Raw genomic sequence first — 25207 nt, 5'->3', positions numbered from 1 at the left:
AAAAAGTATTTGCAAAGCCCCCTTGAGGGATTGGGGGAAATGTGGAAATATTACACTCTCCCACTTGGGGTATTCCTGATATTCTTGCAAGCATTGGGAACTATCAGTTTAACAGACCGAGCCCTCGATCTTGGGGCTTGCCCTTATGAAGCTTGTTACTGCAAAGGAGAGGCTAAATCTATTTATAATTGTCCTGAGAGTCACTCCCAGAGAACCTCTTTTGCTGCTCAGATGTGGCCTCTCTCTCTAAGCCAACTTGGCAGGTAAACTCATTGCCATCCCCCCTACGTGGGACACGACTCCCAGGGGTATAAATCTCCCTGGCTACATAGGACGTAACTCCCAGGCAGGGGCCTGGACCCGGTTTCATAGGATTGAGAAAGCCTTCTGGACCAAAAAGGGAAGAGAAATAAAACAAAATAAAGTTTCAGTGGCTGAGAGATCTCAAATAGAGTCAAGAGGTCATTCTGGAGGTAACTCCTATGCATTTTATATATATATATATATATATCCATCCCTTTTTAGTTTATTACAATAGCTAGAAGGAAATATCTAAAACTGTTGAACTGCAATCCAGTATCCTGGATTCTTAAAGACAACTGTATAACTATATAGCTTATATGGTGTAACTGTGTGATTGTGAAAACCTTATGGCTCACACTCCCTTTACCCTGTGTATGGAAAAATGAGTAGAAAAATGGGGACAAAAAGTAAATGAATAATAGGGTGAAAGGGGAGATGGGATGTTTTAGGTGTCCTTTTTGACTTTTATTTTTATTCTTATTTTTATTTTTTGGAGTAATGAAAATGTTCAAAAGTTGATTGTGGTGATGAATGCACAACTATATGCAACAATATACAACAACTGTTGTATACTTTGAATGACTGTATAGTATGTGAATATATTTCAAGAAAATTGCATTAAAAAATTAAAGTTGCTTATTTTCAGACAATAATTTACCTGCATACATCTCTTCTGTAAGAGCTACTGGATAATGCGCTCCACAAGAGTGAAGTGGTAAGCCAAGAAGAAAGAAACATAAGATCCAGAAAATATGGAACGTAAAAGAGAAGCAAAGGGAATTCCCCAGAAGAGAGTAATGAGAAGTTCCAGGATAATCTCTTTGTGGCAGACTGAGGCAGCATCTAGTACTGACTGGAACAACAGGATGGAGGGTTCCAAGAGGGATGTTTCTAAGAAGAAAATGAGCCTGAAAAAAGAGCTGATGTGATGGAATTTCATCAGAGATTTTCAGCTCTGTGGGATAGTTCAGAAATGAATGAATGACTGGGTCACAGAAAACTAATCAAAGAAGGCAATTAACTACAAGAAAACTCAGAAGTAATACAATAAAGCAAACCTGATTATAATGCACTGTGCGGCTCATTTGCAAATCAGAGTTACAGTTAAAGTAATATAAATAGTGAATATTGATAGCCACATAAAAATAGATGTAAACATATTGAGAAGTAGGAAGAGAAGATAGGGAATGACATAAAAGCTAAATGTTTATCACTCACTTAGGACATAATAGATAATACCTATTTTGGAAAGAACAATGAAATAGCAGTATACACACAAAATTCACATACAAGTAGTAAACTATACTAGCAGAGCTGAAAGTACATACAGCAGAGGGGCAGGAATTTAGAAATGGGTAGGGTTATAAGGCAGGAGACTGCTCCTTTAAATAAGCCTTGGAGCACTGTTTCTCTCTTTAAATTATTTAAGAGACTTACTTTGATTCAATTTAAATTTAATGACAAAAGAAGTTGACCTTCACATTTCAGAAGGGAAATGACAGGTATATTCTCTATGTCCTCTGGGGACCGCTGGGGACATCTGGGATGAAGAGGTCCTGAAGAGGCACACAGGAGAGGAGTTTCTTTGTTCTCCTGGGATGGAGCTCAGGGATGGAACTGTACCCCAAATCAATAGGATGGGACAATCAATGTCCCCTAAAACACATAACAGCACTTCTAGTGTTTTTATTTTCATATTTCTTTCCTAAGTCTAAATTCTTAAACTGTCTAAACTGTAAAAACCAAACAACAAAGAAATCTTTAAGAAGAGAATGGAAAGACTTTGGTAACCAAAATCACGGTCAAAATGGCCACCAGTTCTGGTAAAGAGTCTAACCATTTATTAGCCAGTGAGTAAGTGGAAAAAAATTCCCAATTAAGAAACTCCTCCCAAATTTCTCCCCTTACATTCTCCTGGAGATTCAATTCAACTATTGAGCATTTTTCTTGTTTATAATGTTGAAGAAGTTTCTGAGCCAGAAGTGCATTCTGAGAATTACCCGGATACGACTTGGGATATTCCATGGCTAGACTGTGCGTAACTCTCCACCAAAGGTTAGGAGGTTTGCCCTAGGCAATACTGAAACCTATCTGAGCTGTAAGTGCATTCTCCTTCCCCCCTCACAAAGACCAAGCTTGCCTACTTGGATACAAGTATGAAATGGATTGGGGGTGAGGGAGGTGAAATAAGAGTAAATTATTTTCTGCTCTAGGTTTTCATGCATAGCTGGTCAACCTCATTCTGCTTATCTTCTGCCAAAGTCAGCTTTTGATTAGCCCACTTGAACTTGGGTTGGTTCATATGTTTGTCTGGTCAGTTAGCAGAATTCAAACCAAGTCTGATTTTAGGAATTTAGAAAGAAGTGCTGGAGAGAGTAATATTCTCTGCAGCTAGATTTCCTCTATTTGCATTGGAGCTCCATCCCTTCCACCCCCAACCCCCACCCCCCACAATTAAATAAAATAGATTTCCTGAACACTGTACCGGAAAATGGCATTTTCTCAGCTTCTTCCCAACTCTTAAAAAGTCTAAAGTCATTTTACTGATATAAATAGAATGACCATATATGACTTTTCTGAATATGTGCTCAAAGACTGACAGCTGGTTTATATTTAGAGGCTAACTTACATTCACAGAGTGTGGCACTTCACTCATTCTATAATTTTCAGCAAAGGTTGACAAAACCTTAGAGGAAATCATATTTTAAGAACACTTTAGCTGTAAACAAAGCAACCTTAAATAAAATCCAAGTATAATCTTAGTTTAGAAAATAAAAAATGCAATGGGCAGAGGCAGGCCCCCTGTTCTGCTTTGTACAAAAATATGAGAAGAGGAGGAAAAGGAAAAGGGGCTCTCTTCAGGCACTATTAGGACACCACTGTGCAAAATGCAGGTGGTTTACACTAGATTTTTTCCTAGATCATCTGTAAAATCAAATAATACAGATCCTTGCTTATAAAACAACAGCAGTTGTATTGTAGAATAACAACATGGACTTCTGTCATTCTTTAGCTACCCAACATAGGAACCCCCTTCATATTTGGGGGGAAAAGTTATGATATTATCCAAGATAGACTATTCTTGGAGCTGATCCTAAGCTGTTTTCTCTTCCCTGGCCTCTCTGTTTCTGCCCATTCTCCAGCTTTAGGGCAGGTTATGCCCAATGTCATCCTGGTCACCACCTTCCTTAGGACCACCACTTGACTGTAAATATTTTTGACTGCACACATGGAAAAAAGCCCATGTTTCCCAAAATACATGATGCATACCACTGGTGGTAGAAAACAATTAAATGAAACTGAATCATATAGTGAGAAATTTATTTTCTCTTTACTACCCTTCTAAGCTTTCCAATTTCATCAGAGAAAAGTTTAAGTTTGGAGCCAGTGTATCTTTATTTGTTCTAATATTTGTAACATCTCTTCAGTTATTTAATGAATGTGGTTGGTTTTCATTTCATCATATTTACTTTTATGGAAAGAAATACCGGTTTTCTACTTAGAGCAGTAATATAAGTTTTGTCTATAAAATTAAGTAAAAGTGTAAGTCTAAAGAAAAACATAAGGTGAAAGATAATAAATGGGATATACTGGAATGACAAAAACCATGAAGATAGATATCATTGACTAAAGTTTGGGACATCTATTTAGAACGGGCTGGTCCAATGCAGAATAAAATGGAACTATTCCTTTGATTTAGACACTATAATTTATTCTCTGAGTCTTTATTATGGTACCTTTTATTATTTAGCAGTCATTTAGTGCTATTGGTACTTATCAGGAACAATGACTTATCTACTAATTTTCCATAACTAAACCTGAAAAATAAAAATAAACCTGAAAAATAATTTCTTTGAGACTAGCAGACTGTGATTAAAGCATCATATTCCTTATTCTTAGTCCGTATGCTTCCATCACATATTCTTTCTTTGCTTTGTCATTCTCCAAAAAGATCCATTTCTTGACCAGGTAGGTTTGGAACTGCAAATGATTAACATACTCAGTATGTTTCTCAAAAGTCCTCATTGCAAGACCCCACTAAGGAGGAAATCTGGAAATGTTTACTTACCTGTGGCATGTTCCCGTAGACCTACATCAAAGGCAAGTTTATCTGTCTGGGATCTTGATGTAGTCAAACATGTTAGATACTGTGAAACAAAAGCAGATGCTAATGAAGGCACAAACTTCCACTGGGTCTCAGGGTCTCACCACTCTGTGGCTCCCAATTGTCAATTTCAACATTGAGCTACTGTGGAAAGGGCTCATTTGCCTTTCTCATTGGAAAGTTAAGTGGTACAATACTTTCGGAAAGTATAGGATATTTAAAACTTCAACAGTGCTCTTATCTGATGACCCAGTAATCTGAGTTACAGGACTATATGTTAAGGAAACATTAGAAATTTTAAAGATGCTTTAGTGCACAGATATTCCAAGAAACTTGAAAACTGGAAACAATATAAACGGAACATAAACAGAAAAACAAGATCAACTTTGGCACTTCAATTTGGTGAAATATTATGTGACCACAGAGGTTATTTATCAAGAGTATGTAATAGCATGAAACCGTATGTATAATACATTGAGCTAAAAAGCAACATATAGAATACTGTATTTGTATAGTTAACACGAACACAAAAATTTAAATGCTTAACAACCAGACTGGAAGGAATTACACCAAAATAACACAAATTGTCTTTGGATAGTGGGGCCAGGGATGATTCCCCCACTTCTATTTATTTTCTGTTTTACAAATTTTCCATGAGCTCTAAAACTTCTCAAACAACTTCTGTTTTTTAATCATAAAAATACATATGCACATAAAACTTAATAATTTTTTTTTAACATAACTCCGTAAAGGAAAGAAACCCACAGCTTCTTCCCTGAGTGCCTGCTCAGGGTGCACTGATGGGTGCAGTGGCAGGACTTGGCATTAGCCTGGAAGGCAGATATGCACTTGGAGTGTACTTTTTGAACTATACTTCAGGTTCTCTGCAACAGTAAGACGGTCGATTATTGCATTAAGCAAAGTCATATCTTATAGCTGCTATCCCAGAGCTGCTCTTAAAAGGAACTAGTCCCTCTAGAGCTTATATTAAGTGTGGATGGGTTTTATTTATTTATTTGTGTGTGTGTGTGGGGGGGGGGATTAAATCTAATAAATAACGAAAGCCTTCATATCTCTAGCATGATGTTAGACTAAGTTTTCAAAGCCATGAGAAGTGTGCTGCTTGAGGTTTTGTTTATTTAGGTAGAAAAAGAGATATATTAGGGTTTTATTTACTCTATGGATAAATACCATATTCCTTAAGATAATTATTACCTCTCAATTCTAGAGATTCTCAGGGTATCGAGTTTTCCCATTCCCTAAACATCTCTATCTCCTCCCCTGATAACCTTCCATATGGTCATTTTGTTGTCTTTTGCCATGAAGGACTACAACAGGTGAATGATCAGGCTTAAAAGGTCAACTACTTACTATAGCTCAGTAAAAAAAGAAAGCTGCAATAAATAAATTATCTAAAAGGCACCTGATGCTCTTGCTGCCAATTTGATAGTTCAAGCATTGAAATGAACTTTGCAGCAACTGAGGGTATAAATATGTGAAAATAAAGACTTGAATTAATGTAACAGTTTTCTACTAGGGCTAGAGAAAGAAGACAAATCTTCCTTACACTGATAGCAAATGAGGATACAGTTAGGAACTGAGAGTGAATATTATGGAGTTAGCACATAATATACTTGATTGACATGATATTCATCTTAATACATCCTGCAAAAGATCTGCCGTATCTGTATTTTACAAATTACTTTCAAAAACTGAAAACTTTTTTCCAAGTTACATTGAGTTTTTAACATTCTGGTTAACTCTGCTTCTAGATCCATGATTAGTTACAGTCTGTTCATCTTTCTGTGGTAATCTTGCACCTTACATCCTCCTGCCTCTGGGTTAAAATAACACCTCCAAATTCTGTTAGGACTGAAGGCAGTGGTTAGCATTTCATTTCTTTTAGCTAGGTAAAAAAGGAAAAATTCCACAAAAATCACATTTGATTTTTTTTTTTCTTCTAAGGTGGTTATACCTGTATCTTAAAGAAATTGGTCACTCCATGGTTCATTTGACTGTTCATCGATTCGGCATCTAATACATCTAGGTATTTTGCTTAGGGAGGTTAGGTTTGATGAAGAAAAAAAAAATACGGTCCTTTTCCTCATGGAATGTATGGGTCAGACATTGAGCAGACACAAATATATAATAACAAATCTAGATAAGTGGTATGAAGGAAATGCTAAGACAATAATGTCCTATAATTATTTATGTTTCAAATTACTCCCACTGTTTTAACTTGGAATGCTGGTTTCCTGTCCTCCCCGCCCCTCCCACGCTGCCCCACCCTTCCCGCCTGCTCTGATGGTGAGAAGGGGCATCTGGGATGTGCTCACCATTCCACTGAAAGAGTGCCGCAGGAGAATCGCATGGCCGTAGAGCAGGGTCCTGTGGCCACCCCCTTGTGCTGCCTGTGAGGAATGAGGAGGAAAAAATATCAGCATGTGCCAGTTGTGGCCTCTCAGAGAGCAGAGCAGCAAGAATTCTGGGCCATAGGCTATGAGGAGAAAGCCCACTGCATCGCTCCCAAGGAATTCATTCTAGAAATGAGCGGCTGGTCTGTGGGCGGGAAAAGGCCTGTGACCACAGCCATGCACCATCCTTGGGAGCGGGCACGTGGGGGTCAAACCTCTTGGAAATGGCCCCTGCCCAGGGTCAAGAGAATCCCAGGGCTGTTTTACCACAAGAAGCAGGAAAATAGGTACTGCTTACCTTCCTTTGAAACTTCTCAGAAGCGTTCAGAGTGAGAGAGAGAAACAAATGTGATGTAACTACAGCCTAGCAACAGAAAGGCACAGGGCAGGTAGGCGTATGGTTACATTCTCTGCTTCACAGTTCTTTTCCCTCAGACGCTTGTACCTTCTGCCCACTCCCTTACATGGACCCTGTTTACACAGATCTCGCTAATAACAGATGGCTCTAAATCCAGCACATTAAAAGGGTAAGCAGTTATGCAGAAACACATCCTTCCTGGCTATCTTCTCTGCCTCACCATGCAGCCCCGTGTATGCTACTCCTGAATCAGTGCCAGTCCAAACCGTGGGAGACAGAGGCACGAGAGGGAGAGAAAACCCTACCTAAAGCCACTGGTCTCTGCTTCTTTTTTCCTTAATCCGATTCACACATCACTATACCAAATTCCTATCATGTATGATAGGAAGCAAAACTGTAATTTATTCTAGTTACAGGTGAGTATATAGCATGGATAACTGAAACCTATGGGGGAATCTATAATTGTTTGAAATTAACTTCTTCAAACAGGTCTGTCTCTGTCGTACTAACCTGTCCTCAGAGATAGTAGTCAAACTTTTTTGATCACACAACCCTTTAGGAAAAACTCTTTGAGCTCTGACCCCCTTCCCCAAACGTACACGAAAAAGGAATTCAAAGCCTGAGATAAAAAATTAATTATAAATGGAAATACTAATATTTTCCTTCCATATGCCAAGAGTGCCTCTTATGCACCCCCGTTTTATCCAGAACTACAGACCAGCAGCCCAAAGGGCTGGTTTGATGTCCGGCTCGTCATCCTTGTCTACCCTCCAATTAGGACAATAAAGGGGAAGGGGGAATCAAGCAGTGTGGACAGAAGGCAGAGGTCTGCACAGTCAGTCATTGAGTAATTTTAGTTCAACTCTATTTGGATCAACAGAATCACTTTTGTCAGAGAGATGGTTTTTCATGACATACAATAAGCCTAAAGAAAGAAAAAAAGATTAAATGTGGTATCATGTTCAAAAAAAGCTGATAGCTATATATAAATGTGGCTGTTCTTTTTCCATAACTACAGAGATATTTAAGGACACTCCAGAGTTTAATGCTATGCAAGAATCACAATGCTATTCACAATATTTCCAAATTTCTTGAAATCAACTGTACTAACTTTAGTTTCTGTATTTACAAATGTATGTCAACAGCTTAATTAAAGTTAGTCATATTAAATAATTTTCACATCTTGTCAGTCTAACTGAAATCTTTTCTATAAACCTGCAATATCACAAGTCTGCTCTTCAACTGATGGCTACATATAGCTTATGTATTGGCATGTACTCCCAAACCAGTCTTATGGTTCAGGTTGAACTACTGACCAAATTGTATTTCCATGGACCATAACTTCTTCCCACTCTTCTTTGTTCCATCACCTCTGTGGTTAATCCGAGTCAAGAGATGCCGACACCCCTCAATATCCCCTAGCACTAAGGAGCTTATGCTCTTTTCCATTCCCTGGTCCTTCTGGAAACATCTTTCAGCCCTTATAATCCTTATCGATGGTGCCACTGGAAAGCAGAGGGACTCGAGTACTCCACTGGGATTGAAGTCACTGCGCGGAACACAAGAGCCTTGGCTGCCTGCCTTTATAGTCTCGACACCGTTAGTGGACATCAGCATCACATGGAAGGCTTGTTAAACCATAGACTGCTGGAACCTACTCCAGAGATTCTGCTTTAATAGGTCAGCGAGTTTGCATTTCTAACAAGTTCCAGATGATTCTGACACTGTTGGTTCAGGGACCACTAAGGGAGCAATCAAGCTTCAGTGCTAGAATGGTAGAGGGGCTTTCTCTGCAGAAACCTTTGATAAATATGATGGCAGTAGCTGCCAATGGTACTTCCTGTGTGTCAGGTGCTTTACATAACATAATAGCTCATGCTCACAGCCACCTCCCAAGACAGGAAAGGTTTCCCTTGTTTTATATTTGAGGAATGTGAATCTCAAAGGGGTATCTTGCCCTAGGTCACACAGCTAGATGAGGTGGGGTTGGAATTTGAACTTGAGGGTAGCTCCAGAGCCTATGATCAGTCTGCTCCACTTTTTACAATGCACTAATTCTCCTACTGTATGTAAAGAGTGCACAAAGCACACATAAGGGCAGGACAGAAGGATATTTCCTCATCTCTTTTGTGGAGGTGAATTCATATAACTAGAACTTAAAGAACTCTAACCATCTGGCAGGCATGGAGCCATGCTAAGCACTGAACACGGATCATCTCATTTTCTCTTCTCAATTAGCACTGCATAGTAACTATGGTTATCACCCCCATTTTACAGCTGTGGACACTGACGTTCAAGGTCATACTGGTTTCAAGGGCAGAGTTAGGATTTAAGACAGAGGCATTTAACCATATGCTATACTGACTCCCTCTCTGTAGTCTTGTAGAGGAGACAAGACGTGTAAATTTTTAAAAAATGATGTTTAAATAGAAACAGCACATCCATTAAAGAGGTGAAGACAGAGAGCCTTGGAATAGAATTGGAGGGTAAAAGGGGAATTGGGTATCAAGGAATGGCTTCATTGAAAAGATTGACCATAACGTTCTGATAGGACTGTTACCTGTAGAGATGGTGAGAGACAGGAACCCACATGTGCAAAGGCCTGGAGGTGGAGAGTATCAAGCCCAGTGGAGACGAGCAGATGATTCACTGCTTAGTGTGTGTGCGCGGAGGGGTTCCAGGAAACGGATCATCTGGGGCAAGTTAGGAAGTAGGTATAGGCCGTTAGATTATGGAGGGTTGTGACTCCCTGGCTAAGAGGATGGTCTTTGCTCCACAGCTAATGGGACACTGGCATAAGCTATGAAAGGAGAGTGTTGCAACCAAAGCTGTGCCTTAGGGAGGTGAACTCGACTGCAGAATGGAGGAAGGAATAGAGAGTCAAACCTAGAGCCAGGCAAGATTGTTACCTCAATTTCCAAACTACACAAGTTGGGGTCTCAGGCCAAAAATGGTGGAGTCATCCTTTAATCCTTTCTTCCTCTCACACCCTACATTCAATTCAAAGCAAGTTTTGGTTCTACCTTCAAAATATATTGTCTCTAACTACTTAGCCCTGCTGCTTCCACTCGGCCACATCTCATCTCACCTGGACTATAATTATGGCCTAACTGTGCTCCCTGCTCTGCCCTTCCCACCTTTACAGTCTGAGCTAACACAGCAGCCAGAGCCACCCTTTTAAAACGTAGATCACATTGTATCACTTCTGTGCTCAAAACCTCCACTGGCGTCCTATCACACGTAAAATAGACATGCAAAGTCCACGCCATGGCCTCTAACTCCCTACAGCAGGAGCTGACAAACTTTTCTGTAAGGGACCAGATAGAAAATACTTTAGGCTTTGCAGGCCATATAGTATTTGTCATGTTTTGTTGTTGTTGTTTAACTTCAAAAATTTAAAAACCATTCTTAGTTGGAGGGCTGTTCATAAACGGACGATAGGGTGGGTTTGGCCAGCTGGCTGTAGTTTGCCAACCCCTGCCTGACATGACCTGATTTCCTCCTCCTTTATGATTTCCTCACTTACCACTACAATTCTCCCCATCACCCCTTTGCTCCAGTCATTCTGGCATTCCCCCATTCTTTAGATAAGCATGCTCTACCACAGGGCCTTGCACTTGTGTTTCCCTCTGCCTGGAATACTCTCCTCCCAATACTCTCATGGCTCATTCCTATCCTTTATTTAGCCAATAACAAATGTTTGTCTGTGCTAAAACATCTCCTCAATAGTCAAGCCTTCTCTGATCACACCCTGTAAAAGAACAATCACCCTTCCTCTATCACATTTTTCTACTTTATTATTTTTCATGGCATTTATTATTAGCTGATATGATTCACACATTTCCGTTATGTATCTACATCCCCTCTCCCCTTTATTGTATTTTCTGCCACATCAAGATCACTTTTATCAGTGCTTGGCACATAGGAGGCACTCATTAAATATTTCCTGAATGAATAAAAAATTGAATCAGGTGGTCCTTTTGTTTTCATTTTATAGATGGGAAAAGAGAATTTGAGAAACTTTCCTATGGTTGACTTGAAAATGGTGAGCTTAGATTTGAACTCAGGTCTAACTACAAACTCTACTAACTCTTTTCACTATTTGGTGCTAATTCTAGAACATTCCAGGAAAGATGACAGGCTACAGACAAGATGGGGGGATACAGACTTTGAGCTGTGAGACTTCATCAGGATGGCATCCCTATCCCTGCCATGAGTGACCCTGTCATTGGCAGAAGGAAAAGATTTGGTGCCACCTCACAGGATGGGGTGGGGCAGGACTGGGTTGGCAAAGGTCCTGGTGTCATGCCCAGAGGATGTTCCATTAGATCATTAATTCAATCATTTCCCTGAAATTTCCATCACTGACATTTCTTTTGGTGGTGTCCCGGAAGACACTGCCTCCCAGTAAGAGAAACCAGATAAAGCATTTGAGAGAACCTCTGCTTCTGCCTGCCACACATAAATATTTTAAGCTTATTAGACCTCTAAGCCATCTTCCTTTGTAAACTGTAAACTGAAATTCCACTTTGAGGGTCCTGGGCTCTAAGAAGTTTTTCAAAGCTCCAGGAAGGCTCCTTGCTGAATCTAACATAACCCATGAAAGCTTCAGAGACAACCTTCCTGGGAAGACTTATAGAGCATGAAGTCAATTATTTTCTGGATGCATGTAAGTGTGCTTTCATTTCGTACTTTCCCTCACACCCCATGTCTGGTCCACTCTTTTCAGCTATCAAAGAAACAGGTCTTTCTAGAAGGTTACAGAGCACTACTTCCTCAACATGTTAGAGATGACTTTACATTGTCCAGGAGGTTTGCATTTCCTTTGATACAGGTAACAACTAAATAATAAAGATGCCTCATAAGTAAAAAAAAAAAAAAAAAAAAAAAACCCAAAACACACAATACCTTATAGAAATAGACAAAAGCAAATAACACTAGTATACTCAGTTAGAAACATAATGAAGATTCCACTCAGAATTACTACAAAATAATAAATTTTTAGGAATTTACTTAGATAAGTGAAAACTTAAAAACAAAATCACAAAACCGTATTCTGTAATATAAAATTTGATTTCATGAAATGGAAAGTCATACTTTGTTACTGAATAAGAATACTAATAATTGTAAATGCTTATTCTCTTAAATGTAACCTATAGGTTTAAGGTAGCTTTAATTAAAATTCCAACAGGATGTTCTGTAATTCAACAAAGTGCTATAAAATTAATCTGGAAATACAAACAGTAAAAAGTTCCATTCTGAAAAGGAACCAAATTTTAGGAAGCATTATGAAGCAAAATTAATTCACTTTGGTATTTGTTCAAAAAGGAGAATGTAGCAAAATATAGGCAGCCCATAAATAGATCTGACTATATGAAAATGTAGTGTAAGGTAAAACAGATTTTTAGTACAATGGGGGAAAGGCAAGTTTATTAAGCAAATGGCTCTGTGACATCGAGATCAAAGCAATAAAGCATTCAGTTAGGACACAGGAAACATAAAAGATAGATTCTGGATGGATAAGAATTAAATATTTCATTTTAAAATTAATTTCTAGAATAGCTAGCATGTAACAGAATAAACAGTCCACATTCTGTTACAGATCTAATATTTGTCTAGGCTTTGAAGCAACAGATGCACCAAGAGGACATAAAAGGCAGATATGATTGTACAGAGATTACTGAACTTAAGGACAATGGAAACACCAACATTTAATAGACTGCAGAAATACTTTGCATCTTCATGACAAAAGGGTTAATATCACATTGAGATGCAGGAAAAAAAACCCAATGCTCAAAGAAATAGGCAAAAAATATGAATAAATGATTCATATCAGGAATAAAATTAAAACATATGGAAGAGAGTTCATCTTTTCTAGTAATGAAAGGAATGACAATGAAGGCAACTTTGATATATTGTTTTACATCCACTAAATTAAAAAAAAAAATGGGAAAACAGACAAGGCTGTCAGAGTTGCAGTTTAGCTGTGTGGTCATGTACAAGGTGAGACTACATACAGCCCTTCTGGAAAGCAGTTTGGCAATATATAAAGTCCATAATCCTTGCTGTAGTCATTCTGTATCTGGGAATAATTCAAGAGAAGCAAAAAAGTATGCACACAGTTGTGACAAAAGCCTTATAATGTGAGAAACAAAACATAAAAACTGGAAAGAACTAAAATATACAAAAGAAAAAACATTGTCTAGTAAATCATGGGGTGTCTTCAGGATGTTCTATCCTGCAGTCATTAAAAACAGACAATTACAGAGGTTATGTGAAAACAAAAAAAATGTTTATGATATGCACTGTGAGAAAAGCAGAACACAAAACACCTTCAACCATTATATATATGCAAGAATGACTAAAAAAATCTATAAAAATGAAGTAGCCATTTGGTTTGTTGCATAATCAGATTTCCCCCCTTTTCCAATTTTTCCTTTAACACCATTATCACATCATCATTTAAATTAAAAATGTGTGTGTGGGAGGGCAACAAACATATTAATGTGTTTAAAGAAATGGAGTATTATAAAAATGTGTCATCAGTTCATTGAACCTCCAGTTGTTCAAGGTTGTGATCGATTTGCCAGGAATCCACAATAATCTACCTGTCTGAAAGGTGCTGCCTATCCCGTGACATTCCCAGCCTGCTGGAGACACAGATCTAGCATGCTTGCATTTAGGCACCAATGCAGAGGTGTTAGATGGAAACCAGAGAGAAGCAGCCTTTACTCAATACAACTCCGAGCCCCTCTGGCCCCCACCCCCAGGGTCAGCTCCAGACTCCACAGAAAAATCTCTTGCCACAAGGATTCCCTCCCACTTGGGTCCCAAACTGAATGGTTCTTCTGACCCTTCCTCGTGGACCCTTCACCTCGGATCCTGTTCTTGTTCCTGGGGATCTGGTGTCTACACTATTCCTTACCAGCCATCGGACACCAGGTCTGTCTTTCCCTGCTGCTACAGGCTAACCAATCACCCCTCTGACCAAAGAGCCTAAAGTCTGCTCAAGCACTTCACTTTTCTAGGAGGAGTAGACAGATGGCTGGATAACACCCATTTTAGCTAAGAAAGGCACCAGACAGGTCTTTGATTGTAAACTCCTGATAATAGGGGCAATTTTTCCTCTATGGACTTTGTATTCATGCATGGGAATTTAGAAAATGTGGTCCAGGGGTGGAAGGGGCACAAACCCAGATTAGATTGACTTCTGATTTGGAAATGAGAGCCAGGGAATGGGACAACAGGAATTCAATAAGAACACTACAGCCATCTTCATTCCTTTACTTCATGGGAAACTCTGAAGAGTCCAATGCAGGACATTTAACTCACTTCTTCACTAGCTTTTCTGCATCAAATACTTCACTCTTTGGGTAATTACTTCCCTGGGCTAAATATACCTCTTGCATCCCATGGTTCCTATGAAACTACACAAATATAAGGTATTGTTTTTCTAATTTGACACCTTGGTTTTCCACTTATGATGGCATGGTTAATATGGATATAAACCTACAGTTAGAGGCACCCAAGCCATTTGGCTACAGAAAATCACAATCTCAGGACAGTATTCCCTGAAGAAGTTTCCCCTCTAAGAAATCCTTCAAGCACATTCTGGGGCAACTCAACCAGGACAGTGCAAGCCCTTAAGATAAATGCACTTAAGAGGAGGTCACATAGTTCTTGGCATCCTTCACAGGCCTCTTGGGATATTGTTAGAAACCAAACCAAACTCAGGAAATAGAACTTTAATGTTGTTCAGAAAAGAGGAGGAAAGTGCAGCATCCCACAGCCCTGCAGTCCCAAGTTCAGTGATCAGGGCAGGGTCTCCAGTTGCCTCACTGGAAAGACAGGACCAGGTGTCAGAGACAGCAGGCACAATAGGATAACGCTGCCTCTCAAAAGTGGCCGAATCTGGTTGGCAGAAGAGCCAATGGAAGTCACCGTTCCATTGACTGCTTTGCCTAGTAGGGACGTCAGCAGGATGGCAATGACTCCAGAGAGCCCCAATTTCGCACACCCAGAGGGCTGCCACTGTCCCCGTCTCCTATCACAGGAGGGAAGAAAAGGAAAGCTCCAGAGGAACTGTGCAAAGAAGGAATATTCTCCTGTTCTTTCTTTTATTTTTTAAGCATGTAAACTTTGCCACTAGGTGGGGAAAACATGCACAAAAACAAACATCCCATCCTCCACCCCGAGTCACCAAATGTCAAGTTTACCATTCCCAAGGGTTACAGTTTATTGATTCCCCTCAACTCTCGGAATCTCCTAGAATTATTTTTCCTGAGAGAGAAGGTTCTGGTGATCTTTTTGTTCGTGTCATTAATTTCAGTCACATGGAAGTATTTCAGGCCAAAAGGGTGAAAGGCCAGAGCCTAATTTGAGAAACTTTAAATCTGGGTCATGAGCATCATTTGCAGAGAGAACCTACACAGCAATGAGGCATTCTCTTTCAGGAAAATACCTACCTGGCTTCTGTTTTGCACAGATTTAACCCACCGGGATAAGCAAATTCAGAGAGGTGGCTCAGCTGAGTCAGGGACTGCAGAGGAGCTGCTATGGTGACCCAGAGTTGATTCTTCCTTGTGGTAACTCAGGGCCCTGGATAGTACAGACTTAAACCCTGAATGCATGACTACAGACAAGGGAGGAATTTCTTGCTTTGCATGTCTTCAAAAATAAGAGTTTTCAACCTAGGAGAATCTATTTAAATATGTGCAACCACCTTCCCTCCCCCTGCCCCTATCCACAAAGGTTAGGGAACAAACTAAATTATTTCTTGAGGTTCCCACTGGTCCTGGAATTTTACAAACACTAATTCTGAAACAGGAGGATGAACATTTTCCATTCGGGGAAAGAAATTTTCCAAATTGGGTAAAGGGTCTTCCTGGACACATTGTGCTTTTTTTTGAACATAGATGCTACAAGAGAACCAGACAGCCAAAATGGCAGCTCTGACACACATTTCTTACTATGGTTCCTTTTAAAACAGCAAATTGATAGGACATATTTTTCAAGGTATTAATCACATTTATACTGATGACAAGTATACTTTGGAAAGAGGCACAGTGATTTTTTTTTTTTTGTCTCTGAATCAATTTTCCTCCTTTCTCCCATAGTTAATAGATTTTTAAGAATCTGAGATTGCCAAATTAACTCTTTAAATATAAGGACCTTGTCAGCCAAATTTATTTCCAGTCACTGCTTTGGTTTTTATTTGAACCATCCATACCCTTCGTCATTCATCAGGTCCTCCTATGAACTGGTGTACCAGGGGCCTCTCAGTGTCAAGCCAAAATACTGTGCCCAATCATTTCTTTTCACCCAACACAAAATGAATTTTCCTATAAAGAATTTAACATTTGAAAGGTCAGATTACCTTTGCATGAAATATTGGATCCTGTTTCTAACACATTATTTCTCTAGAAAAAAAATCACTGGGGATTTGCAGAATGCAAAATAGAAGTTTTTATCATCAAACTTCCATTAAGCAAACACCTATAACCAAGTCAATTATATTTTGTGTCTAATCCTCCTCCCTCTCTCCAACACTCCTTAAGCCTATTGGGTTTCTCTTGGATGTCTTAGTTCAACACAACCTTTCATCCCTCCATCCCCCATGCGCTGGTCCCAATTATGATCTCACTGGGTAGAGATGGACTCATTCTGTTCTCTCTATACCCATGGAATAAACCTGGGGCCAAGTCTATACTTTCAAGTACAACAAACGAAAGAACAAACAAACAGCTGATTTTTCTTGCAGTAAATGAAGCGGCCTTGGGTGGAGATGCTGAGCCTCAAAGGTTCTGCACACGTGTGGGCCTGTTAGAATAGAAGAACAGGTGCTCCTGATACCCTCAACTTCCTACCTGCTCCTGGACCATAAGCTGAGGGTAATGACACGATTCTTCTAAACCTTTCATGGATTCATTCCAGAGACACGGCCTCTAACCCCAGCTATATACCTGCGGGACTTTAAAAATGAAAACAAACCAGCAGCAACAACAAAACACAGCACGGAGGCTGGGGTTATTTCCCTTCAATTCTAATTAGTAGGTCTATGGCAGAGCCTGGGCTCCCAGGGAATTCTGATGCACAGGCAGGCTTGCGAGCCACCCCTGCAGGACTGCCCCAGCCTCATCAGACCCTTCATTTAAATAATCGGTACGGTGCTTGCAGTCAGGAAGTAATTCTCTGTTCAGAACTGTCCTTCTATCATTTCCCCGGAACCCCACAGAAAGAACAAATATTAAGGTTCAGCTCTATCTCTCAGCTCTACTCCAATATATGTGACACATGCAGATACAAATTCCTATTGCAAAACCTGCACGTGGTGAGGATTGGAGATAACTCAGGCTCGACAACGGAAGAGCTCCTGGCCCAGAGCGATCACCCCAGATCTACCCACCTTTACAACAACTGAAGGTCAGCTGGACCCTTCCTGAGCTGCCTCACATGCAACCCGGTCCTCCCTCCTGACATTTCTAGTCTCCACAGGGTCCAGAAAAGATGCAGTTAATGGCAAAGAACACAGCAGGTCAGGGGGGAAGGGACTTCCCCTATTTCTTCTCTTACTTCTTGGTCACTGCCCTCACCAATTGGTTACCTGAGATCTTATTTTCTCACCTAGGTCCCCGGCTCTTACGGGTGCCCTTCAGCATTCTGCATTCTTATTTGTAATGTTCTACTTTTCTCTGTCTGCTGGGTTTGTGTCTCTAAGAGGTGTTTTGAATTGTCTAACACTCTGGTGGTGCTATTTACACTGCTGCTTCCAAAAGCCCACCTTTCAGAGTTCCGGTGTTCTTCCTATCAACTACTTTTTATTTTTAAAGAGCTCTTCTGTTAAATGTAAAAATAAAAATTAAAAAAAACACAAAAGTTTCCTCTGCTGATCTGTGGATGGAAGCCGGGACCTGGATAGAGCAATCACCAGCTGATCTATTTTCTCCCCCATTGTGTGGGGAGCAAATTCATCACACTGACAACAGGAGGATAACCTACTGGGGCTGACAGTAAAGCCTGACTGCCCCTGAGCGACAAGAAACCATGACAGCCTTTGCGGGCAAGGGTAAGAATACATATTAAAATTAGTGCCTTCTATCATGAGAGGAGGAAATAGCTGGCTCAAAAATACCGACTATGGGTCACAATTTGGAGAAAAAATAAATAACCCCCAAATAAACAAAACAAATGTCATTTGTGCTGATGCTTGCCTCCTTCAATGGATGGAGAAACAAAATAAACCGTTTGCTTCCTGGTGGGGTTGGCAGTTCCCATTAAAGTAACGTGATGACTTGGTACCGAAAAGAACACTGCCGCTGATCTCAGCTCTTTCCACTGGGAGAGATCACTGATGGCAGTGAAGGATCTTTAGAAACCCAAAGAAACAGATGTTTTTTTAAGAGAAGCAGTCTGTGATAGCCCTCAGAGAGAGGGAGAGCCAGAGAGACAGGCTGACCTGAGCCAGGACAGGCTATACAAATCCTGGTAACCCAAATGACTGTCTTGTAATCAACCAATATGCATCAACAGCTGTTTTTGCAGCTTGATGAATCAAGGTGGATCTTCCTTGACACAATAGAAATCTCTGCCATGAAACAAGGACAGAAACAACACAGTCGGCACTCCACTAGTGCTTTTAAAATAAACGACTGGAGAAAATCCTCTGAGAAGGAAAGCACAGTACAAGATAGCCATGGATCACAGGAACTCTGCTAGCTCAACAAGAGAAAAATAGTTTAATAAGCCCTTTAAGTGAGGCAGAATAAAACAGTAAGGCTAGAAGTAGTGCAGTTATCATTGTGAAACTTAAATTCATGCTCTCTTAAAAAATAACTTCTCACTCTACCATTAAGGTGATTTAAGTAACCTGTCTTCTGGTATCCTCTCAATATCCCCTCTCAGAGTCAAGGGGGGGCAGTGTAACATGCGTCTATAACACTGAGCGTGGTCTCTAATTTCCTCCCTGAAACAAAACCAGAGAACTGCCCACATTCATATCCTGTGGCAGAAAAATGAAGGTGGGTCTGGGCCACCATGCAGGAGATGGCTGCATGGAAGCAAGGATGCTGTCCAAAACATCTACAGGAGAGCTGAGAAGGTGGACACATATTTCCTTGACCAAGCAGTGAGTGTCTGAACACCAGAGAGAGAATGAGGGCTGAATTTTGGAACATGTTGAATATCTTGAGAGAGATGGGAATGAAAAATGATACAACAATAGGAATTGGGTAACACTGTGGGTGTAAAGGCCATTGGAATGTACAGGTGAGTTTTTGATACAATCTCAAAGCAGTAATTAGTTCGAATTATGACAGTCCTAGGTTGATGTTATATTTCAATCAATAGATTATAAAATAAGGACATAAATTAGATAGGCAATTTAGAAGGCAGGAGAACACTGGGGAATGTGATTGGCCCTTGCCCCTTACTGTTGAACTACCACCATGACCACTTTTTCTACCCAGTGTGAAAAATTGCAGGGGCTTCATCTGGGACAGATGAGTGCTGTGCAAGGCCTCGGGTTATGTGAGCCAGTAGGATTGTATGGACCCAGTAGGACCTAGTCTGGAAAAAGTGTATCAAAGCTTCAGGGAGATTTGGGAGCACTGATATGCAGCCTGGCTTGGTACTCTCCTTCCCTGGAACCAACTGGGATTTGTCAGGAAAAGCTGGTTTTAGATTGAGACATTTTCCTCCCCCAGATCCAATACGCACTGTTAAGGTAAATCTTATAGATATGGAAGCATCTTGGTTTGGAGGGATATAAATATGTGTGATGTGGAACACAAATCTCTAGATTAACTTGGTGCATTTTGCAAGAAACTGCAAATGGAACATCAGTCTTTAGAAGAAGGGACTGAAACAATTGATTTCTTTACATAGTTTTTCTTTATTAGAATGATATTTTAGTAGCAAAGTATCGTAGGGGAAAAAGAAATGGAACCAAGGTAAACACAAATAGATTCCTTTTTTTTTTTTTTACAGGGGGATAAATTCGGATAGACAAGTATAAATGTGGGAGTATGTTGAGTGACATCTCTTATGTACAAGAAAAATACCAAGGTCATTTAATAGAATTAAAATGTAATATATTTAGAAAAAACTACATATGTCAACGAGTCCTTAAGGACAGACAAAATGGGGAAAGGGATAGGCAGAACTGTGGAATGCTTTGCATTTCTACACGTGCAAAAAATTAGGTGAAACAAGAACCCAGTGGGAATTGAACCCATCGAGACCAGGATTCCAGCAGGCAAATTTACCATGCTTGCTTGTCCTGGTAACAGCCCATGCTAGTAAAGTCTAATAAAATAATATTACAAATGAAGTAAATAGTGTGGGAGGTGGAGCAACCATGGCGTAGGTATGTCCACTTGGAAGGAGATACAGTAAGGAGTTCAAACGGGATTCACATCATAGGAAAAGAATGAGATTATGAGGCGGAATGGGTTCCATCTAAACTGATTGACGGCTGTATTTTTGACAGCTCCTGGGATACTGCAGACCTACTGTTTCTCCCACTGACTTGGAATCTAGTGCAGCTAATAAATGATGGATTCATAGAGTCACGTAGTTTCCCCTGCCCTATACACTGACGTGCTGCCTGGAAGGAACACTGGACTGGGAAACAGCAGTTGTTCATTCCCCTGAGGACCCAGGTCAATTGCCTGGAGCCAGAGAACTGTGGCTCCTGCCACTTAGACTTACCATTACTCGGGGGAGGAAGGCTTAGGGCTGCCGAGGGTGGGGAGCAGGAGTAGAACAGGGCGTCAAGACTGCACTGCTGTGATATAACATAATTTACAACCCTGGGCAGAGCAACAAGTTCTGAAATGCCAGCATTTTCTTAAATATTCACCTCCCATTTTCCTCAATGCTGGAAGTCTCTAGCTTATGTTGCAGCAGAAACATGTTATTGGAATCATTTCAAGGCTGAGAGAGAAAATATGAATTTGAGATATACTACATCACGGCTTTACCATCAGACGTTGCATAAACCTTAAAATTGGATCAGGGTTTGCAAACAGTCACTTTACTAAGCTGGCATGGGGAAAAATCCCCATGGGGAAGGGCACGAGATAAAGCTGCCGGGGCAGTGAAGCATCACGGGGAAACAGTCCTCCAGACCCCCCAAAAACTAGCCTCCTCTGAGGCTCTGTTCTGAAGTGCAGAGCAGGAGATTAAGTTTTAGAGGCTCAGCAACAGATCTCTCTGCTTGGAGTCACTATGGCTGTCCCAGTAATTACAGTTGTTATCTACACACATTTATAAGATAAAATCTGGAGATTTTTGTATCCTAGGGGTAATTCTGAAAATTTCTGAAGCCAAGTGTTAAACTTTAGAAAAATAAACAACTTTATAAAGACATACTCATACTAAAAAAAGAGTAATGCATTCAACTTACCTTTCTACCACCTCACCAAAGACATGAAAACAAGTATTTTCAGAAAGGTCTTGCCATGAATGTCCATGAATGTCCATCAATGGCCCCGGCCCCAGCCCCAGCCCCACTTAGAGAGCAGGGCTCAGGAGAGTCAACCAAGGGGAAGTGATTTTTAAAGCAAATTACCAAAGGCTGTTTCTCAGAAGAAACCTTGCCTCCCTTGCATGGATCAGCTCCTAATCCATTCTTTTGAAAGAACATCCTGCTTCTCCTGCCCACCACCCTCCACGTTATGAAAAGAGCCGCAGTTAAATGGGGTCGGGAACGCAACCCCCCAGCTGGGTTTCATTAGTGAGATGGCAGCAGGTGACTCTTATTAATGTGCTGGCTCCAATGCATGGTTCTCGCCAGAACAAGAGCAAAAGGAGGCCCAACTGGTGCCTATAAAATCAGATAGTGTTGCTGACTGCCCGGCTTCCATTAAAAAAATTTCTTTTGAAAGCAACAGCCTTTAAACCGAAACACATGTCTGGTATTTGGTAAAATTACTTAGAATATGGATTCCAAGAGCTGTACCACTATAATAGGACTGGGAGATGAAAAATTTTAAGAACCAGTATAGTCTCAAGAACAGCAGCAAAAGTGATATCCAACATAGTTGCTCATTTTACATTTTGCCCAGGAAGGACATTAAAGAAAGAAAAAAAAGCTGTTACCTACTATCACTATATTTCCAAACAACAACTTCATAACCATTGTACTCTTAAAATAGTAAGAAACATACAATTTCTGAAAATAAAAAAAGAGGCAGACTTTTCCATTTATAAAACTAGCTTAATGAAACAACTCCTACAATGTCTTATTTTCCTTATTTTCCTGCTGACTTGCAAATTCTTTATTGCAGGCACTGATTGGCTCTGGGACAGGTGTTTATGGACCATTAATTTATTCAAAACCCACATTTTGCTGAGGGGGAGACCAAGACCCAGAAAGTGGCAGAACAGAGGCCAGAACGCCTAGCCCCTGCCTGGCCCTTCCCTCCCTGGGACCAGAGCAACCTCTTGGCACATGCCCAGCAGGGTGCCCTCCTCAGCCTAAGGAATGGCCACGTGGGAGACACCAGGTGGTACCAGAAGCCTCCTGCCTTCCGCTTTCCTCTTACTTTCCACGAGGCCATTGTAACCCCACAGGTCTCCTAAATCTTCTGATTCCTGTGTTCTTTCCTTTGAAGCCACTTCATCCTTCCAGATCCTTCCATTCTAAAATCAAACCGTGGCAGTCAGAGGGTTGACGCATTGGTCATCAGAGTTTTACTTAAGTGAGGATTAAAATGCCACTGAGGTCAGGGTTTCTCTGGCACCAAGCTAACTTTTCTTTGCCAGAATATCCAAATAGGTGTTTTTATTAAACTTTCATGACATGGAAATAAATTGGAGTTTTCTCTAGTTCTTTCAATTCTCTCCTCAAATATGTAATTTAAACCCTGGTAGCTATTAAAAGTAAGTGACATGATCAAAGGAAAACTAATAAATAAACTGAAAGGTTTTTATTCTCCCAGGATTTCTTGAATCACATGCTATTTTTTAATGAAAAGCTAAGCAAGTGTCTTCAAGTAAGAGACTTTCTCTAAGTCCAAATGTCTTACAATTTAGGATTAAAGCATGGTCCTAAAAATGCAGCTGAAGTTCATTATTACAACCCCTCCACTATCCCTGCCCCCACAATTAAATGGTTGTTTAAAAAAAATTTTTTTCAGCAAAATCTCTCAACAAAACATCCCTCTTAAGAACATAACTAACTACATATTATGTGCTGGAGGAAGTTTAGACTCCCCAATCCCTCTTCACACTTTTAAGAAACCAATAAAGATGCTTAAATATTTTGCAATTAAATTTTTTTAAATGAACATTTTTAGTCTAGCCATGGGGAAGAAGCTCAAGCTTTCTAAAATGACTGAAATCATTATGATGAAACTATTCTAACAGAGCATTCGGATGTCCACAGCAAGAATGAAAAGAATCCAGAGTTTGTGTAACATTAGCAAAGCTAAGTGTTACCACATCTGCAAAACACCACCACGATCACAGACATGTTGACTTTAAACACGAGGCGCAGACTTCAAAATGAGCCAATTTCACCCAAGAAAAGACAACTCCACTAAAGCTGAAGCTCTAAACATTCAAAAAGTGGAGGATTTGGTAGAGTCTGGAGCTATAAACATTAATTCTGTGGGTTCTTTCACTTGAAAATGCTTCTATTCACCATATGAAGAAATGTAAAAAGCTAGTTAACCTTAATGGTTATTCTTAACTGTTGAAATTATCGCTGGATTCTTCTGCTGTTTCACTTAGGGCACAATGCCTCACAAAGGGGCAATATTGAACTAGCTTTTTCCATTTTTATTATGAACTCCAGACTTATGGTAGTCAGAGCTGGGGTTGCATAATAGCATTGGAAGTGGTCTGAAGCCCCGGGGAGCTTGGATTAGGCAAGGCTGCACACTTCTATCATTTTACCATTTGAAACCTGTGTCCTTCTATATCCTCAGGCCATCTAGACCATATTCTGAGGAAAAGAGAGACTTTGAAAACAATTTTCTATGTTTTGAAGGAAAAAAAAAAGTGAGCCTGCAGGCAAGTCATTCTCCTAATTACAAAGCAGTGATTTAACAAGCTGCTTTTCAACGAGTTTCCAAGTGTGCAGCCACCTCTAATCCCACAAGATTGAAGTGTGGGTGCAGTAGTGGTTTTTTAAATTGCAGAGGCACAAAGAATGGAAATTGCCCTGAACACTTACAAGTGAAAGGCCCAGTTCTTTACAAATACAGCTGGAGTCAGTTGTCCATGCAAAGTACATGTATATTAAAGGAGAGAATAACATACCCATTCGGAGAGGTCACTGAGCTAGCAAAGTCAAAAGCAAAAAAGTAAATGGATATTTTAGCATGTGCAGGTTTTGCTGAAAGCTTTCAACTCATCTAAGGAATCTACTGATGTTTTCTATAAAGAAAAAACCCAACGAGAGTGAAGGGCATGGATTTCCTACCTGTTGAATATTTTGTCCTTTTAGCTGGAGGTTAGCAGTGGCATTAGACTTGAAAGTTTGTTTTTATTTTTATTTTTTCAGGATAGTGCTGATACCATCAAGAAACTGGCAAGTAAGCAACACGCAATTGCCTAAATTCGGTTGCAACACTTTCTCATAATTACATTTATGCAAGAAAATCCACCCAAGGGAAACGATCAGTACCTATGTCAGGCAATTTGTGGTTTCTTTTTTCTTAGAAATATTACAAACAATCATTCAGATTTTTCTTATACCCAAAAAGGGTGCTTTCTTATGACAAAGGTCTATGGGATGGCATATTTTTGCTAAAAATGATGTTACCAAAAGGTCAGTGCAGCATTTGAATGTAGCAGGAAGGGGAAAATTTTAGATTGTATACGTTACCAGAATAAAAATTTTTTTAAAAACCATAGAACTGTACAACACAAACAGTGAACCTCAAGGTAAACTATGGACTATAGTTATAGCATAATTATAAAAATATTGTCTCATCAACTATAACAAAGGTGCCACACTAATGCAAAGTGTGAATAACAAGAAAACTGTGTGTGCAAGGAGATATATATGGGAACTCTGTA

The 25207-nt window shown here is 40.0% G+C and overlaps 1 protein-coding gene across 27 annotated transcripts in view; it reads right to left on the bottom strand.

The window, feature by feature from the left end:
• Nucleotides 1-25207, bottom strand: part of RYR3 (ryanodine receptor 3) — a 514330-nt gene that overhangs the window by 307093 nt on the left and 182030 nt on the right. For 20 of the 27 annotated variants that reach the window (XR_005216490.1, XM_037834372.1, XM_037834393.1 and 17 more), the window contains exons 4-7: nucleotides 24446-24466; nucleotides 7121-7132; nucleotides 6745-6819; nucleotides 4373-4451 (exon numbers count right to left, since the gene is read on the bottom strand). Coding sequence is in view for 26 of the 27 variants with exons in the window: in XM_037834372.1 (XP_037690300.1) it covers nucleotides 4373-4451; nucleotides 6745-6819; nucleotides 7121-7132; nucleotides 24446-24466 (187 nt within the window). In the remaining variant the exon portion in view is untranslated. The remainder of the gene's footprint in view (nucleotides 1-4372; nucleotides 4452-6744; nucleotides 6820-7120; nucleotides 7133-24445; nucleotides 24467-25207) is intronic. The other 7 variants (XM_037834383.1, XM_037834399.1, XM_037834387.1 and 4 more) reach the window with 2 other exon arrangements.

This window comes from Choloepus didactylus, chromosome 4 (assembly GCF_015220235.1).
Source record: "Choloepus didactylus isolate mChoDid1 chromosome 4, mChoDid1.pri, whole genome shotgun sequence".
In the NCBI taxonomy this organism is placed as follows: Eukaryota; Metazoa; Chordata; class Mammalia; order Pilosa; family Megalonychidae; genus Choloepus; species Choloepus didactylus.
The sequence above is the reverse complement of the archived record's forward strand: the minus strand, read 5'-3'. Positions and strand labels throughout refer to the sequence as shown.